General features: G+C 36.6%; 1 protein-coding gene across 4 annotated transcripts in view; it reads left to right on the top strand.

Annotated features, from left to right (window-relative positions):
- The window catches only part of Asph (aspartate beta-hydroxylase), a 213,439-nt gene that overhangs the window by 77,803 nt on the left and 115,215 nt on the right, over positions 1–20,421 (top strand). For all 4 annotated transcript variants that reach the window (XM_040293977.2, XM_040293978.2, XM_040293979.2 and 1 more), the window contains 5 exons: positions 137–184; positions 714–746; positions 3,148–3,186; positions 3,942–3,977; positions 9,098–9,142. In XM_040293977.2, the coding sequence (XP_040149911.2) occupies positions 137–184; positions 714–746; positions 3,148–3,186; positions 3,942–3,977; positions 9,098–9,142 (201 nt within the window). The remainder of the gene's footprint in view (positions 1–136; positions 185–713; positions 747–3,147; positions 3,187–3,941; positions 3,978–9,097; positions 9,143–20,421) is intronic.

Raw genomic sequence — 20,421 nt, 5'->3', positions numbered from 1 at the left:
ATTACATTATAATAATAGCATCTATTTTACAAGGTTGTGTAGATCAGAATTGATTTGAATCTTTTAGAATGGTGTCAGGTAATGCAAGTGTTTGGTGTTTTCACGTTTGGCAGAGGAACATATTTTTTTCTTTTAGATTCCAGTGAACCAGTTGTAGAAGATGAAAGATTGCACCAGGAAGCAGGTATTAGATGAACAGTTTCATTCAATTTTGAATGTTAATTTTAGTTGCAGTACTTTCTCTGTTTACATGGTAATTTTTCTTTCAAAAGTCAAGAAGCAATTTTTAACATGACTTTTTGTCTCGTAGTGAAATCAGTATATTAAAATAATGTCAGAATCTGGAGATGTAGTCCAGTGCCTAGCATGTGTAAGGCTCTGAGTTTGATCCCCAACATCACAAAAAAACAAACAACAAACAAACAAAAACAAAGATGTTTGTATTTCACTTCATCTACCAACAATGAATGGGTCTATAACAAACAGGATGTTAAGTTCTAATGGCTAATTTTATTTATCTTGTGCTGAGGAATTTTTACGGGAATACTTGCTCTTTGCTTTAATTGCATCTGAACAGAGGCATTTATTACTGACTACTCAAACATCAATGTTTAAAGGAATAGAAATTTGTGTTTAAAATTAATTTCTTTTTTTAGTGAGGCAGTTGTAAGGACTCATGTAATATATTTTTTTTAATTCTCTTTCCTTTGCAGATGATGTAACATACCAAGACTATGATAAACAAGGTTTGGAAATGCTTCTTAAATCTTAAGGCACCTACTTGTTTTATCCCCATAGTTTGACTGTAAAATATGCAGGTTTGTGTTAGTAAACATCAAGACATAGAAATGAATAGTTTTTCTCAAAAATTCACTTAGTGAGATTATTTAACTGTTCCAATAGTTCTGCCATCACCTAAGGAATTTCTTAAACTTTTTACAAGTTGTTTTGGGGCAGTTACAAATTACTTTAAAAAATGTATCTCATTACTTTATAGTCATACCTTTTGACTAATACATGCATGGATAACTGCTTTAGTTAGAGTTTACTGTGTTTGCTTCTATAAATTAATCCCATTCTCAGAGGTTACTGATTTCCCACGTTGGGGAAGGTTAAGAGGAATTAGATTCCAAGCTCAATGCAATTGGCAACATGGAGAAAGGAATTCTACAAAATTTGCAGCCTAAGTAGTATCTAATTCAGATCCTGGTGACTGTAGCAGCTCCTGTCTTTGAGCATTTCATGCATTATTTTACTGAATTCCATGAAGTACCTCGTATTTTCCCTGCTTCCCAAATGAGAGAAGTAAGCTTTTGAGGAAGGTAATAACTGCAATGATTTGAATTCAACTCATATCTGAGCTCCATCTGCCAATCAAGGGGGACCAAAGAATGAATTTCTTGAAGGGGGGTGTTCAATGTTGTCTTGTCCCTCCGAGAGCCGTGTGTAACATCACTGAACATGTGCCTGTGGTCTATTACGATAGTGGCTTCATGGGCAACTTGTCACTAGACAGATTGGGCAGGGATAATAGTCGTATAAACCAGCATGTGAAGGTAGAGGGGAAGACAAAAAAATTTTTCTAAGGTAAAATGAACAGGGCTTGATTTTGTGGGTGTAGACTCATTCCCTCTTCTGGCTTGATGCCAGGTGGTCCTTTTTTTTTTTTTTTTAAATTTAAATTAAGATAAGACCAGCTGGAAGGCAGGAACCAGGGCTCTAGGCCCTGAGTTCATTCCTTATGAGTTGGTAGTGATTTGCCATTACACATCTGGGAATCATCAGCATCGTCATAATTGGAACCAAACTCTGCGCCCTTCGTGAAGGAGGATAGAGGGGGATCAGAGGTGCTTCTATGGCTGGACTTTGAAGAAAGCCACTTTTAATATCTACAGAAAAGGGATGGAATGATCAAGAAGACTGAGAAAGAAATAAGACATTAAATAGAGTGTGATCTCACTGAAGTCTAGGTGCCAAGTATCGCTTCAGTGATCTCATAGGCAAAACTGGAAGGTGTCCAGCAGATTTAATGAGGTGCTCACTGGCCATCTCAGCAGGAGCCTTTTCAGGATTGTGGTCAGGACCAAAAGATAGGTGGGAATGGGCTAAGGAGGGCAAGTGAGGAGAGGAGACTTCAAATGTAAATGGCTCCTCAAAGAAATTAGATTATGAAATGGAAAAAAGAGAGTAAAGGGAAGCAGGCCCAAGAAAAGGTTGTTTTTTAAGATCTGTAGAAGTTTGAGCATATTTAAATGCTATCTCTGCTCAGGGTGACAATGAGCACACATTTCCTTGTCCCTTTCATCTTCCAAACGCCCCCAAAGGACAAAGTGATTGTACCAGAATACTGACAATAGGTCTAAAAGATAATACATTTTCAAAAAATGGTTCTTCATTAAATAAATACAAAAGAATAAATCTGTGACCATTCTGGGGTAAATAAGATTGTTTGCTCTTCCTGTACCAGAAAATTGGAGACCTTTTGGAAGATCAGGTTGACTGAGAAAGCTGCCAGCTTCCAGGCACATCATAGGGCACAGGGCTGTGCAGGAGTAGCCTGCTTTGCAATAAAGTTCTAAGCCCAGTTCTAAGCCTAGTGACAACCCTTAAGAGAAGGAATGGGCAGCAGCCACTTGTTATAGGGTGGGTGGAGGAAGGACCTGCCTGCCAGTCAGTGCCTTCTAAAAGGCCGGCAGAGGGTGTTTGCCTCCAGGTTAAATGTCTGGGAATTACTGAATATTTTTTTAATTATTAATTAAACAAAGTGGGGAATGTACCTATAGGTATGTGCAGCGAAGAGCTTTAGCTCTCTTAAACCTTCATCATAGACAGGAAGACAGTTTTCAAAAGAAAATTCAGTGCCACTTGGGAAGAAGTGAATTACTGAATTCTGGTGACAAGTGATTGAGGGAGGACCTTGTCTTTTCCCCCTGTATAAGAAGGGAGCCTATGGGATTGCTGTGTCCCATGGCTTAACAGTGGAATTTAATCCAGACCTGTTTCACTTCAGTTGATCAAACTCCTTCCCACGCTGCTCTGTAATCTGTGTTCAAAGACAAAGGTGGATTCCTGGGAGCACAATGTCCATTTTTGTTATGATGAAAATGATGTAATACTAAAGGATTATTTTTTCTTTTTATTTTATAGAATATGAGCCTTCGGAAAATGATGCAATAGAAATTTCAGGTAAGTTTTTGTCTGTAAACAGACATTACTTACCAATCAAATCCCCCTTCCATTTGTTAAACTTTTGTAACTTGTGAAACAAAGAATAGGTACAGTAATACAAAACATTTTCCAGGCATTAAGAAAATAATTGCTACATGTCTGTGGTGGAATTGATTCCAGAATGAACCACAGATTAAAAAAATCCAAGGAGGCATAAATCCTTGTAGAAAATGTCATAGTATTTCTTTGTGGCCTGTGCACAACCCTCTGTGTACTTTACATCACTGTCATTTACAATCTTAAAACAATGTAAGTGCTATGTCAATAGTTATTATGTTGTATTGTTTAAAGCATAATGAAAAGAAAAATCTCTATACATATTCAGTGCACATGTAGTTTCTATTTGAGGGGGGTTGTTTGTTTACTTGTTTGTTTTGTTTACTTGTTTTTTCTTAGTTGCTTGTTCTGGTTTTTTGTATTTTGATTTTTTTGTCAGTGAGATGCATGCATGTGGAACCCATGGATACTTATTTATTCCATTTTGATGATTCAAATTTTATGTTAGTGATAATGTTAGCCTACTTAATGTATTCTTTGAATATAATTTAGAAATTAAAGTTGATATTCTAATATAAATAAACTCATAAGTCTCTCCATAAGAAGAGGCAGTCTAAAAAGGAAAGCAAAGCTTAGATATCCAAGGGGATATTAGTTACTTTAGAGATTTGAGTGGAGATGAGTTGGTGTAAGGTATGTTTTCCTCTTTTATTTAGATAATGTTGTAGAAGAGTCAAACACAATTCCAGAAGGTAAGTTAATTTTATTTTACTTTCCATATTAAATATATGTTCATTTATTCAGCAAGTATTTATTGAGCACTTCTATTTGCTTCTGTATAATGCTCAGGAGCTGGAAATGTGGGAGTGAATGAGACAGAATCCCTCTTCTCATGGGAGCTGGCATTCTAGTGGCTATACAGGTGGTAAATAAAGATTGTGGGAAGTGAAATGATGGTGTTAAAAATCAAATTACCATGGGAATAGCCTAGGAGGTTGCAGAGGGCTACCTGAATAGAAGTAGGTATAGCCCTTAAGAGAAGGTGACCTGGTGAGAAAGGATTAGTCCTGGGCAGAGAGGGGTTAAAAGTTGAGTCTTTTATGTGATAATTCATCTGAAGGGAGGGAACCTTTTTGGGGGAAAGTAAAAAAAAATTTTTTCTGAAAATTAAAAATAGTTGCACACACTATATTAAACCCTGGTACTTCAGTACAACTTAGATTTACATAGTTCTTTTTTTAAATTTATATATGACAGTGGAATGCATCATACTTCTTATTACACATATAGAGCACAATTTTTCATATCTCTGATGGTATACATAGTATATTTAAACCAATTTGTGTCTTCATACCTGTACTTTGGATAATAATGATCATCACATCCCACCATCATTAATAACCCCAATGCCCCCTCCCTTCCCCTCCAACCCCTCTGCCCTATCTAGATTTCCTCTATTCCTCCCATGCTCCCTCTCCTTACTCCACTATGAATCAGCCTCCTTATATCAGAGAAAATATTCGGCATTTGGTTTTTTGGGATTGGCTAACTTCACTTAGCATTATTTTCTCTAACTCTATCCATTTACCTGCAAATGCCACGATTTTATTCTCTTTTATTGCTGAGTAATATTCCATTGTGTATATATGCCACATTTAAAAAAAATCTATTCATCTATTGAAGAGCATCTAGGTTGGTTCCACAGTTCAGCTATTGTGAATTGTGCTGCTATAAACATTGATGTGGCTGTGTCCCTGTAGTATGCTGTTTTTAAGTCCTTTGGGTATATAAACCGAGGAGAGGGATAGCTGGGTCAAATGGTAGTTAGTTCTTAACAGTTCACAAAATACTTCCACACACATTATTTCAGTTGCTTCTCACTATAGACAGTGAGGAGGAGACAGAGCAAAGACCTCTGTGTTTATTTGATAAACAGCAAGCTGAAACTGGAGTGAAGTGAGGTGAAATCAAGCTGGTCCCTTGTTCCAGGGGTGGAAGTGTCTGAGTCAGTGTTCCATGCCTGGATCCTGAAGCTGACTGTGGGGGTGCAGGAGCTTTCATAGCAGCAGGCTGCCACAGGGAGCATAAAACAGAATATTGCTCATAAAATTACTCTCAGAATTCATTTTTGAGCAGCTAATTTTCAGATTAAATGTTACTGTTTTTTTCTTTTTTCGGCCATGTTGAGAATGGAACCCAGGGCCTCATGCGCTCTATCACTGAGCTCTCCTGATTTAGAGCTTTGTAGAGCTTGGTTTTGCAGACTGGATGATAGTACAATCAATAGAAATGGGGGGCATAGTTGTGGAGGGAATGGGGGAAACCATGTTTTCCCTCCCTGTCTACTTAGCTGTGGGAGAGACCCCTGCATGAGAGCTATGGGCCCACTATCTACAGTGGGATTCATCTCTGTGTAGCAGGGCTAAACTGAGTTGAGGTTTTTCTCCCATTACTCAGTTCTCTGGGAAGAATATTAATGTTTTGAAGAATATCTCTAAGTCTTTATTTTGATTCAGTGAGAGTAAGCAAAATGGAAACCTCAGCCTGGCACGGTGGTGCATGCCTGAAATCCCAGCTGCTTGGGAGGTGACACAGGAGAATCCCAAGTTCAAAGCTAGCCTCCGAAATTTATCCAGCCCCTAAGCACCTCAGGGAGACCCTGTCTGTAAATAAAAAGGGTTGGGGAGGAATGTGGGCTCCATAGTTAAGTGCTCCCTGGTTCAATTCTTGGTGCTAAAAAAAAATTTAAAAAAATAAAAATAAAAAGAAGAAGAAGAAGGAAGGGAGGGAGGGAGGAAGAAGGGGAGGAAGAGAAAAGAAAATTCCCATGAAATGTTTATCCAATGTTCCCCACATATATTTTATAAAAAATAACTCACTTTACCATGTGCAATTTGACCCCATCTTGTTTTGACCAGAAATACAGTCTTTTCCTAAGTTTTTCAGACAATTTGAGAAGCTGATAGACTGTGAAGAGCTTTCCCTCTATTGGACTGTGGGGCTCTGGATTATGCACCTGCCGTCTACCTGCAGATTCTGTGCTGGCCCCTGTAGCACCTGACTACACTAAGAGTAGCTCATCCTCTTCACATACCCACTGGCCTCCCCTTCACCCTTGTCTTTTCTTGGCCTTGGCTGCTTGCATCAGGAGACACTTGGATTCCCAAACCAGAAACATGGAAGCCATCATTGAGGCCTCTTCTCCCTCTGTCTCTACTTAATTCCAAGTCCTGATAATGGACTCCTTCAAAGCTCCTCCCACCCCTTCTTTTCTCTGTAGCTCTTGTACTGTTGATCTGGTTTGGCCCTTATCCTCGTAGTTAATAGCAGCAGCTTTCTGATTGGTGGTCTTGACTCTGCTTGCCCCCTTCAGATCCATCTTTCACATGCCCTTAGGATGGTGTGTGGAAATGTTCTTTCTGCATCAGGCCTGACTTTAAAACTTTCTGTCAAAAAGGTTGTTTTCAGTTGTAGATAATAGAAACAAAGCTCAGATTGGCTTAAGCAATAAACAGGTAGGGATAGTTAGATAAACAGGCAGGGATAGTTAGTTAGGACCTTACAGAGCCTACTGAGGAATTTGGATTATAGTCTAGCTACAGTTAGAACATTTTTAGATACTTTAAAAAGTTATAGTATAACCTGATTTATGTTTTAAAGCATTACTTTCCCTCCTATCTAGCTAGAGATTGGGTTGGATGGAGCAAGAATGGATGTGGGGACTACCCTGTTAGGAAATTATTGAACATTAATCCAGGGAAGTGACTGTAGTGGCCCAGAGTAAGATCAGGACTTTGGGAATGGAGGGGAGAGGGTGGAACTTGTGATATGTTTTATAATTACAACTGGTAGACTTTTCTGATGGTAGTAAAGCAAAGAAATAAAGCGGGGAGGCTTTAGTTTGGTTTGAGTAACTATTGGATGATGGGGCCATTTGTTAAGGAGAAAACTAGAGTGCTAAAGTAAACTGGTTTGAGTGCTAAAGTAAACTGGTTTAGGTGAGCAAATAGAAGGCTCCACATTGAACATTTTAACTTTGAAAGTTATGTGAGAGATCCCAGTAGAGTTATCAAGCAGGGAGTTGAATATACCATCCGGAACCAGTTATGCAAGGTCTTGAGATAGATATGAGCATTTGGAAGCCATTATCAGGAAGATGGTGTTAAGTCCATGGAAACCAGTGAGGTCATTTTGCGGGTGAATGGAGCAAGTATAGAGAGGCCATTGCAAGACTGAGGGGACTCCAACATTGTGCAGTTGGGTGGAGAATGGACAGCCAGTGAGTAAGGAGGAAAGTGTGTCAGAAGGAAAAGGGAATATGTTCCATGCTGTCAGGTGATCCCGAAATCTCAGGACTAGAAAGTCTTTTACGTTTGGAAACATGGAGGTTATTGGATTAAGGGGTGGAAGTGAAAGCCATGGTAAATGAAATGGGTTCAAAAATTCCAAGGGTAAGAAATAGTAGGCTACATAAATTAAATAGGTAACTCTTTCTTTCAACTATTTCATGTTTAAGATAATAAATCAAAATCTATACCAAAATAAATCATACACCGATAAAAAAGTATAGATGAATTTGTTGAATTTGTATGTTTTTCAAAATACAATTAGATGAAATGTTAATTTAACTTGGAACAATAATAAGGCTTTCTTTGTTAACATTGGTGATAGTTGGTGATAATAATAACAAAGGAAGTGAGTAATACCTTAACAGTGGTTAATAGGCTTAGCCTTGACTATTTTTTTGTTTCTTTATGTAAAATGATTCCAAATATTCTCCTTGAAACCTGTGTCATTTTTATTATTAGAAGCAAGGTAAGAAGTGAAATGATTTAAAAAGCTGTGCAAATGTTATGAGTTTTAAAAAGTACTATTCAAAAATACCTCCTTTTGACCAAAGCATGTTGCAGTTCTTAAGGACCAAAAGAAAATCTAATACCATCTTACCTCTAGATTAAGATCTGTTAAATGGGTTGTAAAGCTTAAAGGTAATATGTGATATAATTTAATAGAACAGTGCATCTTTGTATATTGGGTAGTGATGCCTGCAGTCTCTTTAAGTATAATTGGATGGACGTGAGATAAGATGTTGAAAGTTCACTTCCACCTTTCTGACTAGTGTTAGAATGTATTATCTTGTGGGCTTGAAGTTTAGCTCAGTAGTAGAGCATATGGGTACACAAGTCCCTGAGTACAGCCACCATCATACACACAAAAAATATGTTAAAGATTATTTTTCAAAAATAAATCATTAAAGATACTGTTTAATTTGAAGATTCTATTTCAATTCAATTTCTGTATACTGTTTAATTAATGTTAAAACTAGGGCTATTTTCAAGAGATGGAGCTGGGATTTAGCTTAGTGGTAGACCTTATGTTGATTAGCATGCAGAAGGCCTAGGTTCAATTCCCTGCACCCCTGCTCCCCTAAATGCTTTTCAATAAAAAACTTCTCTAAAGAAGAAACAATATTCGTTGAATGTCATTCCTCAGCTCTCGTATGTCTAATGCACAGTTTTGAAAACTTAAATTTTAGTCCATATATCCTGCACCGGACAACAGAATTTTAAGGTCAGACTGATAATATTGTGAAGTCTGTTGTGTAGAATAACTGAGAAACACACAATATTCAGTAATATTCATTGGTAATCAATCTGTGTGTGTGTGTGTGTGTGTGTGTGTGTGTGTGTGTGTGTGTGTTTGTGTGTATTAGAGAGAGAGGTTATAAAAGCAATGTTTTTATGATAATTGCAGTTGAATATTTTAAAAAGTGTAAAAATAATCACCATTACTTCAGTACTACTGATCTGTGTTTTAAACTCTGGTCATCGGCAACTGTAATGGACTGTGTGACTTTCTTGTTCATTTTTAGAAGTAAGTGTTCCCGCTGCAGAAGAACAGCAGGAAGTACCACCAGGTATGACATTTCATTAGATGTATTTTCCTTTTGGGGGGTTAAATTTAAAAATGCGGTTGATATTAACACTAGCCTTATTAAATAAATATATGAGGGATAAAATTCCTGAGAAAGAAGGATTGACTATATATAAATTAAAAAAACAAAATTCTGTGTTTTGATCAACTGAACCAAAGTAATGGCAAACGCTCATTTCATTCAGTGTAATATATATATTTGTGCTAGAATTTGAAGAGTTCTTAAAGTACTGTATGATTTTGCCATTACACATTGGTGATAATGTAGAATTTTAGGGTTTTTAAATTTTTTTTTCTTTTTTCTTTTTTGATTGTCAGACCATTTGGTGGCGGATATAGAATCAAAGTTTCTCAGGATGAAAACTGAATAGTGCATTAACTATGCGATTGCTCAGTTGCTCATTTTGCTCTCTGTTCCCCATCTTTCTTAGAGGCATATCAATGCCCTGTGGCAATGCAGGTGCCCAGGGCTCATCAATACCTTTCCCCCATCTGTCTCCGGTCATTAGTGAATTTAAAGAATGGGAACAACTTTTCAGCCAAGGCCTGTGCTTTGGACTACATTTCAGTACTGACATAAACTATACCTGTAGTCAGAAAATGGCAGGTAGTCTGTTTTCTCAGTGGGAAAAAAAAATGTTCTACTAGATGAGGATTTTTCATATCCCACCTCATCCCCAAGTGTGTTTCTTTTCATTTTTGTTTTAGTTTTTATGTGTGTGGGTGAGTCATATTTGTTGGTTGAATTTTTACTCATTTTTTATACATGATTCTTAATGTGAATTTTGTAGTGGAGATGTGCATTACCAATGTTGATTTTGGTAAAAATAATTGTATCTGCCAAAATTAATTGAATACTGAATTTCAAGAAAAAAAAGTAACCAAAGAATAAAATAGCCAAAGGGTATTTATAGTTAGACTTAAGCTTGTCCTTGCTTATTTTATGAATGGAACATTTTAGGTTTTGATAGTTATCATACTATGCACTGGCATATTTGTAATATGAAGTAGCAAGTAATTGATAGACTGTAATTAATGGTATTACAATATATGATTAGGAAAAGAAATCCTTTGGGAAACTTACAAGGTGACTATGGAACAATGAATGTTTTCTATTTAGAAAAGATGGGAGGGCGAGGAAAGCTGATAGTTCTGTCCTGCTTGTGTTGGTTTCTGTTGTTGTTGAGTAACACTTGACAGAGTACCCTGTTTCTCCCTGGAAGAAGCAAAGCAAATTATAGAACCAGCTTGATTGCTATTCTATGCCCTTAGAGAAAATTATTTTATAAGAATTCCTAGAAAAAAAAGAAGTTTCTACAAATCTTTCTCATTATAATTCACATTTTAAAATGTGGCTTAACTATCAGGAAGATAACTATCAGCATGAGAGATTATATTTTCCGACCATAACTCTGTGCTTTTATTTTTTTGGCAGTGCTGGGGATTGAACATGGGGCTTTGCATGTGCTGAGCAAGAGCTCTGCTGCTAAGCCACAATCTCAGCCCCACTCTGTGCTTGTATTTCAATACTTTGTAAATTCACCCCAAGATTTTCTTTGGAACATAAGTATATAATACAGGTGGTTATGATGATGGAATAAGTTGCTTTTTAAAGATGAGATATTTAACAACCACAACCAAAGCACATAAAAATGAAGATCTGATTAATGAGCATAGTTTCTGGCACCCAATAAACTCCTAGTGAGTGGTGGCTAAAGTATTATTGTTTTGTAATTAATTAGCCTGCTCTATGAGGTGGATCAAGAGAAGCTAAATTCTCAGGGATCTGATCAAGAAATTGTAACCTATAACTAGGTATCATAAAAATTTGATTGACTCACTGCATACACAATTTGACCTTGCCAAAGGAGAACGTAAGACTTAGTGGTAGTTATTTCTAACCGCTGAATCTGGCTTTCTTCTTTCCTATAAGTCTCATTGTTAGTCTTAACTTCATATTATAGCTTTTATTATTCATAGTGCAAAATATCAATGTTCATAGATCTGTTCACAATATTTTTGTACAGTTAGTTGTTGTCTTTAAAGTACTGTTTCATTACATATCTGATTGGAGGAACTGCAGGTATATTCAAGGAGCACCCAACTCCTCATTATCTTTCAATCTTTAAAATTTATTCACTATAAAACTCAGTTGAGGACTTCTGCAAAATGCAGGATGTTAGTCACTTTTTCCTAGCCCTTATAACCTAACTGATCATTCCAAGACTAGCTATACAGTCTTTTTATTGCTTACTATTGTTCATAATAACATATTTTTCATTGTACTAGTCCCATGGGGCATTTCAACGAGCCACAAGTAGGAGACAATGACAGCTAGCATTTATTATTATGGGGGCGAACTTCTAAGCACATTCTATGGATTAAATAAGTTTTAGCAGATGTAGCACATCAAGAGGTAGACCTACTGTTAAGTCCATTTTACACATGACATCAAAGAGGCATGGCAAGGCAAAAGTCATCTTCTCTGGGTCACAGAGTAGAAGTGGGATTGATCCTTATGTTCTTATTCTGGAATCCACTCTCTGCTATTGTTTTCTAGAGGATTTTAAATAAATGAAGCCCAAAGAGCTGTTAACAGTTTTGAGAGCTATTTTGATATGATAAAATGAAACACATCCTATTTTTCATCTCTCTTTCTCTCTTAATTTTCATTAGTTCATAATTTAGTACTTAGGAATATTGAAGTGTTTTTCTGAATAAATTGTCCAATAGTTTAAATTTTGTGTCTTTGCTTTACATTTTTAAATTTTAAGTGTTTTGCAGGCACACTCTTGGCAAGGGTGTATAAGGTCAGTCTTAAGATTTAATCATTCTGATATTAGAAGTTAATTATTTTGAAAACTAGATTTTGAAAATTCCTTTGTAATATTTATTTCTTTAGCAAGTTTTTACCTTTCTCTTCAAACTCATATTTACTTGAAGTCATATAGCATATTTCTTATTATAATATGAATGGGAAAAAATCCTTTGGGAAACTTACAAGGTAACAATGGAACAATGAATGTTTTGTATTTAGAAAAGCATAGTATACATAGTGCAGCATATACACATAGTGCAGATTGATTTATGAATGAATCATTTATGAAGTTCATTAGAGTAAAATTTTCTACCAATCAGTATACTTAAAGCCATATGACTAGGTGGTTCATTAACTGTTTTTCTCCAGAAAAGAAAAGAACAACACACAAAGTTAATTTTATGTTTTCAGTAATCATGTTATTTAGAATGGAACACATGAACATCATAGTTTCTGGGTAATTCTGCCTCTCCTGATTCTTGGTAAATGGAGACACAATTCATCCTGCCATGGAATATTCTAGCAATGGATTTCACTACATTGTCTCCATCAAGAACTTCCACTCAGGCCTTCCTCTTACCTAGCATTTTTGAACACTAATCACTAACACCCTTAAGGCTGCTTTAGGTTGGCAGCCCTAGAGACCTAAGGCAATGGCAGAGATTGGCTTTATGCTCATTGAAGTAAACGTTTAACCAGTATGTAAGCCAATATGCTTTACATGCATATAGTCTTATTATCATTATTTTCTAATTCAAAAAGCATATATTGCAACTTGCCTTACAGGCTCTGGGCTGACCAGTGGAACTGCACTATTAACAATGTAGCCCCTGCCTTAGTATGGCTCACAGTCCTGTGGCACACAGTGGAATGGACCAGCTAATGTGATAGCACTGACTTCTCAGAGCGGTATGCAGGGTAACTCATGCGAAGAGGGATAATAAATCACTCAGCCTCAGAGGGGTGGAAGTGCTGGCTGTAACTGAGTTTTGGACGACTATAGAAGGTCCAGGAGCTAGCAGGTGGGGAGAAAGTACTTACTGATCAACAACCAAGATGGTGTGCCACGTGAAATATGAGAAGACAGAGTGGAAAAGTAGGCAGCCAGCTTAGAGGGTCTTCTGTACCATGTTTGGAAGTTCAGATCTGAGCCTAAAAATAACAGGAAATCAGTGCAAAATTTCAAGCAGAGAGGTCACATGATCAATTCCAGATTTAAAAACAGTAGTCTAGCAAGTGGGTAGAGACAAGTAATAGGGAGCTGTGTTCATTCAAGCCAGAGATGGTGAGAGATGGACTGTAGTAGAGTGGGGGGAAGAGAGGACTGATTTCATGGATATGGGAGGTGGAAATAATCTGATGGGAGTGGAGAAGAGTCAATGATAATTCCAACATTACTGGCTTCAGTCCTTGTAAGTGAATGGCAGTCACTTCATAGAGATTGGGAATGCAGGAGGAATGCAGGGCAGCAACAGAGAAAACTGACCTGATTTTGGAGATATTCTTTAGAACCTACTGAACCATTTCTTACTGGAGTCTTTAAGTGTGTAGGAGCTTATGTTGAAGTTGCTAAAACTGCAGTTAAACTTTTAACGTTTTTGCCTCTTTACAAATGCTCTCTGTTATGCTTTAAACAATTTTCCATTGTCTCAGGTATATTGAAAATGTTCATCCTCTCAAAGTCTAGCTAATTGTTCAATTTTTAGAGAAATTAAATTCTAAAGTCAAACTCATTTTTAAAACCTTTTTCTATTGAGGTACAATTAATACACTAGGAAGTGCTTATATGTTGAATTTTTACATACGTTACTCTCTTGTATCCTCTACTCAGATAATCAGGAAAAAAAAAATGTCTGGCACCCTAAAAGTCTCTCTCTTCTTACCTGTCAGTAACACCTCACTTGTAGACTGTTTTTTTTAATTGAATGTAGCTAGAATCATAAACACATATGCATACATACACATACATACAATTATTATTGTGCTGGTTTCTATTGCTTAGTATCATATGTGTGAGGTTCATCTACCTTAATATAGTAATTTAGTCTAATTCATTACTGTTTTCTGTTGATAGATATAGTGATTATTTCTAGTTTGACTACTGAGAAGAAAGGTGATAAATATTCTACTTGTTTTGAAGGATATAAACAATCATTTCTGTTGGATATACAGAAATTTTTGGCTCCAAGAGCAGAAAGAGACTGAAGGAAATATCATAATTATTTAAAAATACCTGACACTGATTAATTTATAAAGAAAAGAAGTCTATTTGCCTCACAGTCTTGGAGTCTCAGAAGTTTAAAAGCATGGTGCTGGCTTTTGATTGACAGCTAGTGAGGTCCATGATATGCTGCATAATATCATGGTAGAAGGCAACACATAAAAGCAAGCTTTTTATCGTGGGTCTCTCCTTCTCTTGCTGTAAACTCACTAAAGCCATCATGAAGGTCCTAACTTCATCACTTCCTCTGATTCTAATATGTGAGTTTATATTAAAGTTCTTACAGATGAATTTATGGAGGACACATTCAAGCCATAGTAGTTATCCAGCCTTACAAATGATATCAAAATTGCCTTTATCTATACCAGAGCCTTTTCTATTTCAATATGATAATTTAAGCCCAACACTGTAGTAATAAAATAAATCAGATACTAATATTTGGAATGAAAATGTTAAAAAGTTAGGTTTGAATTTTACTTTTTTTATTTTACCAATAACATTAAAATAAAATTATTAAACTAATATTTTAAAGTAGCGTACATCACACTATCACACTTAAAAATCCTTCCTGTTTTTTTTTTTTCAAATTCCATACTAGATTTCTGATTCTTTTCAATATAGTGATAATGTCAATGGGAGAAAGAAATTTAATGCTTGTGTTTCTCTAAAGATTGAGATTCAGTTGTAATTCTGGAGCACTCTTTAAACCCTTAGATTTTTTCTTTATCAGCTTTGCAAGTACTCCCTTGGGTCTTCTGTGGGTAGTTAGTTAATTATCCTGTTAACAAGTTGTCCTTAAAAACAAAGAGAAAAAAGTATTTACTTCTGTTGGTGATTTTTTTTTTAAAAAAAGAATGAAAATAAAGCAGTGTCCCACTCTGTGTCTGGTTGGTCCTTTAATTTAGATTTCCCCTTATTTTTGCAGATACTTAAAGCTTCAAAAAGACTGCCCCTACTACCACAGGAGGACCAGCCTAACCATACGCTCCAAAAGATGGCTGTGATAGATCTTGTGAAGTAAAAACTGGGCAGATCAAGATCTTTGGGAATGAACACTAAAGATGTTTTGAATGAGTTATAGTCCACTGGCATTTTAGTGTACTTTTTTTTTTTAAGAAACAAAAATTACATGTAATTTACATTCCTGCATGTCCTTTTTTGATACTGTTAGTGGGTCCATTGGATTTCTCTTTCCTTTTTCTTTTTTCCTTCTTTGGTGCAGCTTTAGTCATACCTACATTTCTATGTATTTTTCAGACAAGAGTTAAGAATTATGTTGATGATATAGCAGCAATTTGTCTTGGCAGGATTTTAATACATTCTTAATAACTAATGCTAACTATATTGGATTGGCTTGTGTAAGCACTGAGTTAAACATGACTTCAAAGCCATCAAGAGTGTCTTGTATTAGCACTCTTAAAAATAGGAATAGACATGATGATTTGCTGTGAAGGCATGAGTTGTATATATCTGCACTGATTATCTTATCAAAAATTTCTACATTTGCTTCAGCTATTCAGGTTACATCACAAATTTTGATATTTTTGTAGCTTTTAGCTGGCATATTAGAATAATATAATATTTTGAGGAAAGTTTTAAATTATCATTAATTTATTTTTCATAATGAGGGGAACTAAAATTCCTTGATAGGACATAAGGAAAAAGAATGGCCTGCAAAAATATCTCGTGCAAAAATGCTATTTAGCACCTTGGATGGATCATTTAATAGCTCTGGCCCATTCAGTATTTATTTAAATTTTAGGAAATGTATACACATTACTGGTGCATACCTTAAAGACTGCTCTGCCTTTGGCTAATTAAGTAATGCCCTCACAGCACTAGAGACTTCCCCGTGCTCTCACTGGATCAAGTCCATGATGTCTCTAGTTGGGTTGATTTAGGATGTATGTATGACAAGCACTCTCCCAGCCCCATGTCTGCTGCTATTTTTCACAAGGGGTGAGCCTTTTCCTTTCTACACTGAAAGTTTTCTTCTATTTTTAATGTGGTTTATTTTTGGCTGGGAAATACCTGCTGTGATAAAAAATATTGCTTTGTTAGAAAAGGAGGTAGTTGGAGCATCATTTTCAAAGAGCCATAAATTATAAAAAAAGCCATAAGAATCGGTGACATCTGTGGGTCAAGGGGTTGCTCTTTATTATATTAGCATTGTCTTAAGGTGGCTTTTTTTCTGCTTTTAGGGTAAAATCAAAGACAGTCGATATTTTTATCATCATAGATTGTAGTTCCAATGTAGTGAGTTCTGCATGCTGACCCGAGGTGTAGTGAAACCTGAAATAAGAGTAAGACAAGCAATAATTTTCTAAAGCTGTGATATGGGTAATATAGAGCTGATTCTCAACTTGTAATTAAGCTCTTCATCTTGTGAATTATAGAACATTACTTTTTATAAAGCTGTATTTTTTTAGGGAAACTTAGGAATGACATAGAACTAATGAATGACTAAAATAATTTCTGCTGGGCTTTTGTATATAACCATCTGTAGTACTCTAGAAACTGAGGATTCATTATGCTGTGGTCAACTTCAAATAGTTTTTAATTCCAAATGTCTGAATTAATGAGCCTTGTCTTTACAAACATATGCCATGTTGGGCAACATCAATGGAATTTCAGTAATGTAAATGTCTTCTGTTTAATGTTATTTGAGTGCAATAAAATGCAGAAGGATTCTTCTCTACATTGTCATTATTTTTAAGTAGTATATTTAATTTTGTTACATAACAAAATCTGTTCATTTTATACTTACGAACATTTTAGAAGAATATAACGGTTTTTTTAAAGAGAGAGAGATAGAGAGAATTTTAATATTTATTTTTTAATTTTCGGCGGACACAACATCTTTGTTTGTATGTGGTGCTGAGGATCGAACCCGGGCCGCACGCATGCCAGGCGAGCGCGCTACTGCTTGAGCCACATCCCCAGCCCAAGAATATAACATTTTTGATGACCAACATCACAAGGAAATACTTTTGTCCTCTTTATTTTAACCTATTTCTAATAGGTATGCTTATTTGTTTTAACATGTACCATTATGCTACCTTGTAAGGGGATAGAATTGAAATGAAGTGGCTCTTGCCTCAATCCTTTGTAGATTTTTGTTCTGTACCTTAAGTTTTGGTTATTCCCTGGTAAAATCTCCCTTCCCACATATACACCATGCTTATCCTCCATGACTTTCTATTGTGAGGATATGAGTTTCATCATGAGTGGATGAATGACAGGCTGAAAGTATATATGGCAGATTCTCATTCTTCATTGCTCTCATTTTCAACCTTAGTTCTCTAGACAGGAAAAGGGAACTAGATAAGTAAGAAACAAGCTCCTGAGGTTCTGGAGAGGGGAGTTTTCACATCTAACATGTGCAGAAGAAATGAAGACTGCTGGATAAACAGATTGGATCCACCTACTCCGCCACGACTAGGAGTTGAGTTTTCTCAGCAGCTGGGTGTTATCCCTGTTTGCAGATGAGTAAACCAGGAATCGGCCCTGGTGGAAATTCCCTCTGGCTTCTGGTTTATCTGAGATATTCTAGAGTGAACATGTAGGCAGCAGATGGAAGAAGGCCACAGAGCAGGAGGCCAGTTAGGAATCTGACTAGTAATAGATGATGGTACTGAGGACTGAGCTAAGGAAATGGTGGTAGAGACATAGGGAAGGAGACAGGAAAGATGTGACTTTTGAAGAGTGAACAGACACTGTGAGTGCTAAGGGAGGAGATAGAGCCCTGGGTCTTGGGGATGAACAGGTAGGTGCCTGGGTTTAGGCACTTGGAAAGGCAGATGAGCCTGAGTGCAAATTAGCTCTCATTGTTGGTCCAGCAAGAACTGCTCACTACGGACACTGGCACAGAAGCTGCAACTAGGTAGAGTATAGTACAGCAGAATCCATAAAAGTGAGCAGTTCTTCTCAATGATTGCATGACAGTTTTTAAAAGATCCAGATTCCCTTCTTTTCAGTAAGGTTTTCCTTGCTCAAATAAAATAATATTGAAATGGGTAAAAAGAGTCATATTAATACATATAAAGAATGTGTAAATTTTTTTTTCTGTTTGGACATGAGTATTTAAACTCTAAATGTGAGTTACGGATGACCTTGTCCTTTTATAATTTTCAGGGGAAGACTAAACATTCATCTCCCTTACTTAAAGGACTGCACATTACTGGGATATGCAAAGTGTGATTAAAGTAGTATTTTTATGCATTATGGCCTCTGAAATGGGTCTTTCTTGTTCTATAACCCTGGGAAGATTCTTTAGATTTTCTAAGCCTCAGTTTCTTTATCTGTTAAATTGTAACCATCTCCCATGGCTGCAAGGATAAGTGGGATAATCTGCATTAAGTGTTTACAACAATGCTTTGTACACAGTAGTGCTCAGTAAGTCATTTTTTCCCCCCTTTGGCACAGTGAGGTCCATATGAGGCCTCGCAAAGAAGCATAGATAACAGAATAAAGTGACACTTGATTATTGGTTGTGCAGAATCCTAGTGAATCAGAAAACTTCTTTACTTAAGCTAAAGTTAAGTGTGAATAAAAAACAAAGAGTTCAAAATGTCTGCTCTGTATATTCTCCATATCCAAAGAGGAGTCTCAGAACTCAGCTTGTTGATGTTGGGGGAGGAATGGAAGGAGACTCAAGAATGAAAACAAGACAGACCTCTTGTCCCAGGGCCTGGAAGGATCTGGGTTAGGCCTTATTTGTCTTGTTCCCCACCCTAACTACTGGGTGGGAGGAGGGAGAAAGATGGTGGCCCTTGTTTCTGAAAGTATAACCAATCACATTGTCCTCCAAGTTACTGGGGGGAGATGTGGATCCAAAGGACATGGGTTGACCTGACCAGGGCTCTTTGACATGGAATCAGCACCTTTCACTTCTGTTTAAAAGGTGACTAATTCAAACCATTCCTCCTTCCTTACTTTTCTCCCAGGGTGGGAAGATCTGTGAGAGCCATGTTCTCCCTTTTATGACCAACATCCCCCTGTTCTATCTAGTCTGGGTAGAAATTTGCATTGCATGCTTAATTGTTCAAGTCACATTAGTCCAGCATGACTCCTGGAAGAAGTTAAAGGTTAAGGGCTTTCTGTAGGTACTGCTGATCCCAATAGAAGGAGAGCTTCCATAGGACTAAGATTTATGATGCTTCCTTGCTGGATCCCTGATGCCTACAAAAGTACCTGGCAGATACTAGGTGCTCAGTTCATATGTACTAAATAAGTGATATTATAAGGTCTAATTCAGCTATTTAACTTTGTGGCCAGGAAGTTATAGTTAATAAGATCAGATGTTCTAGAATATTCAACAGAGACCTATAAGCCTCCCCCCTTTAAAAAAATATCCTGCATACTTCTTGCCATACTGCCCAGAAATTATGTGCAGTCAACTTTATAAAATCTGTTACATAGTTAAGACTTACACTTTCCTCTCCAATTCTTTTTCACAAAAGGCACAGAGTGGCAGAGTGGGAAGAATATGATTCTTAGGAGTTATTTAAACCACTGGCCTTTATAACTTTAGAATCTAATTTCTCAGGCTAAACTTTCTCCTTTGCATGAAGATTTATCCCCTGCAGGAGATGGGGATATACAAGTCATGATGTTCTTAGTGCTAACCCTGGCACCTCGATTGCAAAGTTAGTTCCCTTTCTTCCTCTTATCTCAGGTCTCAAAGGAACCCAAACATTTAACCTATAAAAATGCCTTCCCTGCATCAAAGCCTGCCTTAGTTTTATTTTTAACCTCCTCACATTGAAATGTCTTAGGGAAATAAGTGTGAAAAACTTGGGACTGGCAAATTGAATAATCCATGTCAGCACACCCTGACATCGTCCCTGATTGCACCACACATTCTCTCATCTACTGTGGAGAGAGGACAGTCTATGCTTTCTGTCAGTCTCCCAAACTCTTCCTCATCCCCCTGTATATATATGTACACATGTATCTAATAGTATCCAAAGGTAACCTAAGTGACAACTGGAACCATAATCAACAGATCTACCTTGACAATTAAATAGATCCAATCTAGTTGATTTTCTTTGTTTATTTACTTAGAAAGAAAGGATCTAGTTAATTTTCATTCTGTGTCTATAGCAGGTTTACTGTAGCCTGGTACCTATAACTTGTAGATTTGTTATAAAGTTATAGGTAAAGTAATGATATTATAAACACATGGTCAGTTCATTGGCTGTTGTTTTCCATGGGAGGGGTG

The sequence above is a fragment of the Ictidomys tridecemlineatus genome, chromosome 7 (genome assembly GCF_052094955.1).
Source record: "Ictidomys tridecemlineatus isolate mIctTri1 chromosome 7, mIctTri1.hap1, whole genome shotgun sequence".
NCBI classification, from domain to species: domain Eukaryota; kingdom Metazoa; phylum Chordata; class Mammalia; order Rodentia; family Sciuridae; genus Ictidomys; species Ictidomys tridecemlineatus.
Note: the sequence above shows the minus strand (reverse complement) of the source record. Positions and strands in the feature narration are given on the sequence as shown.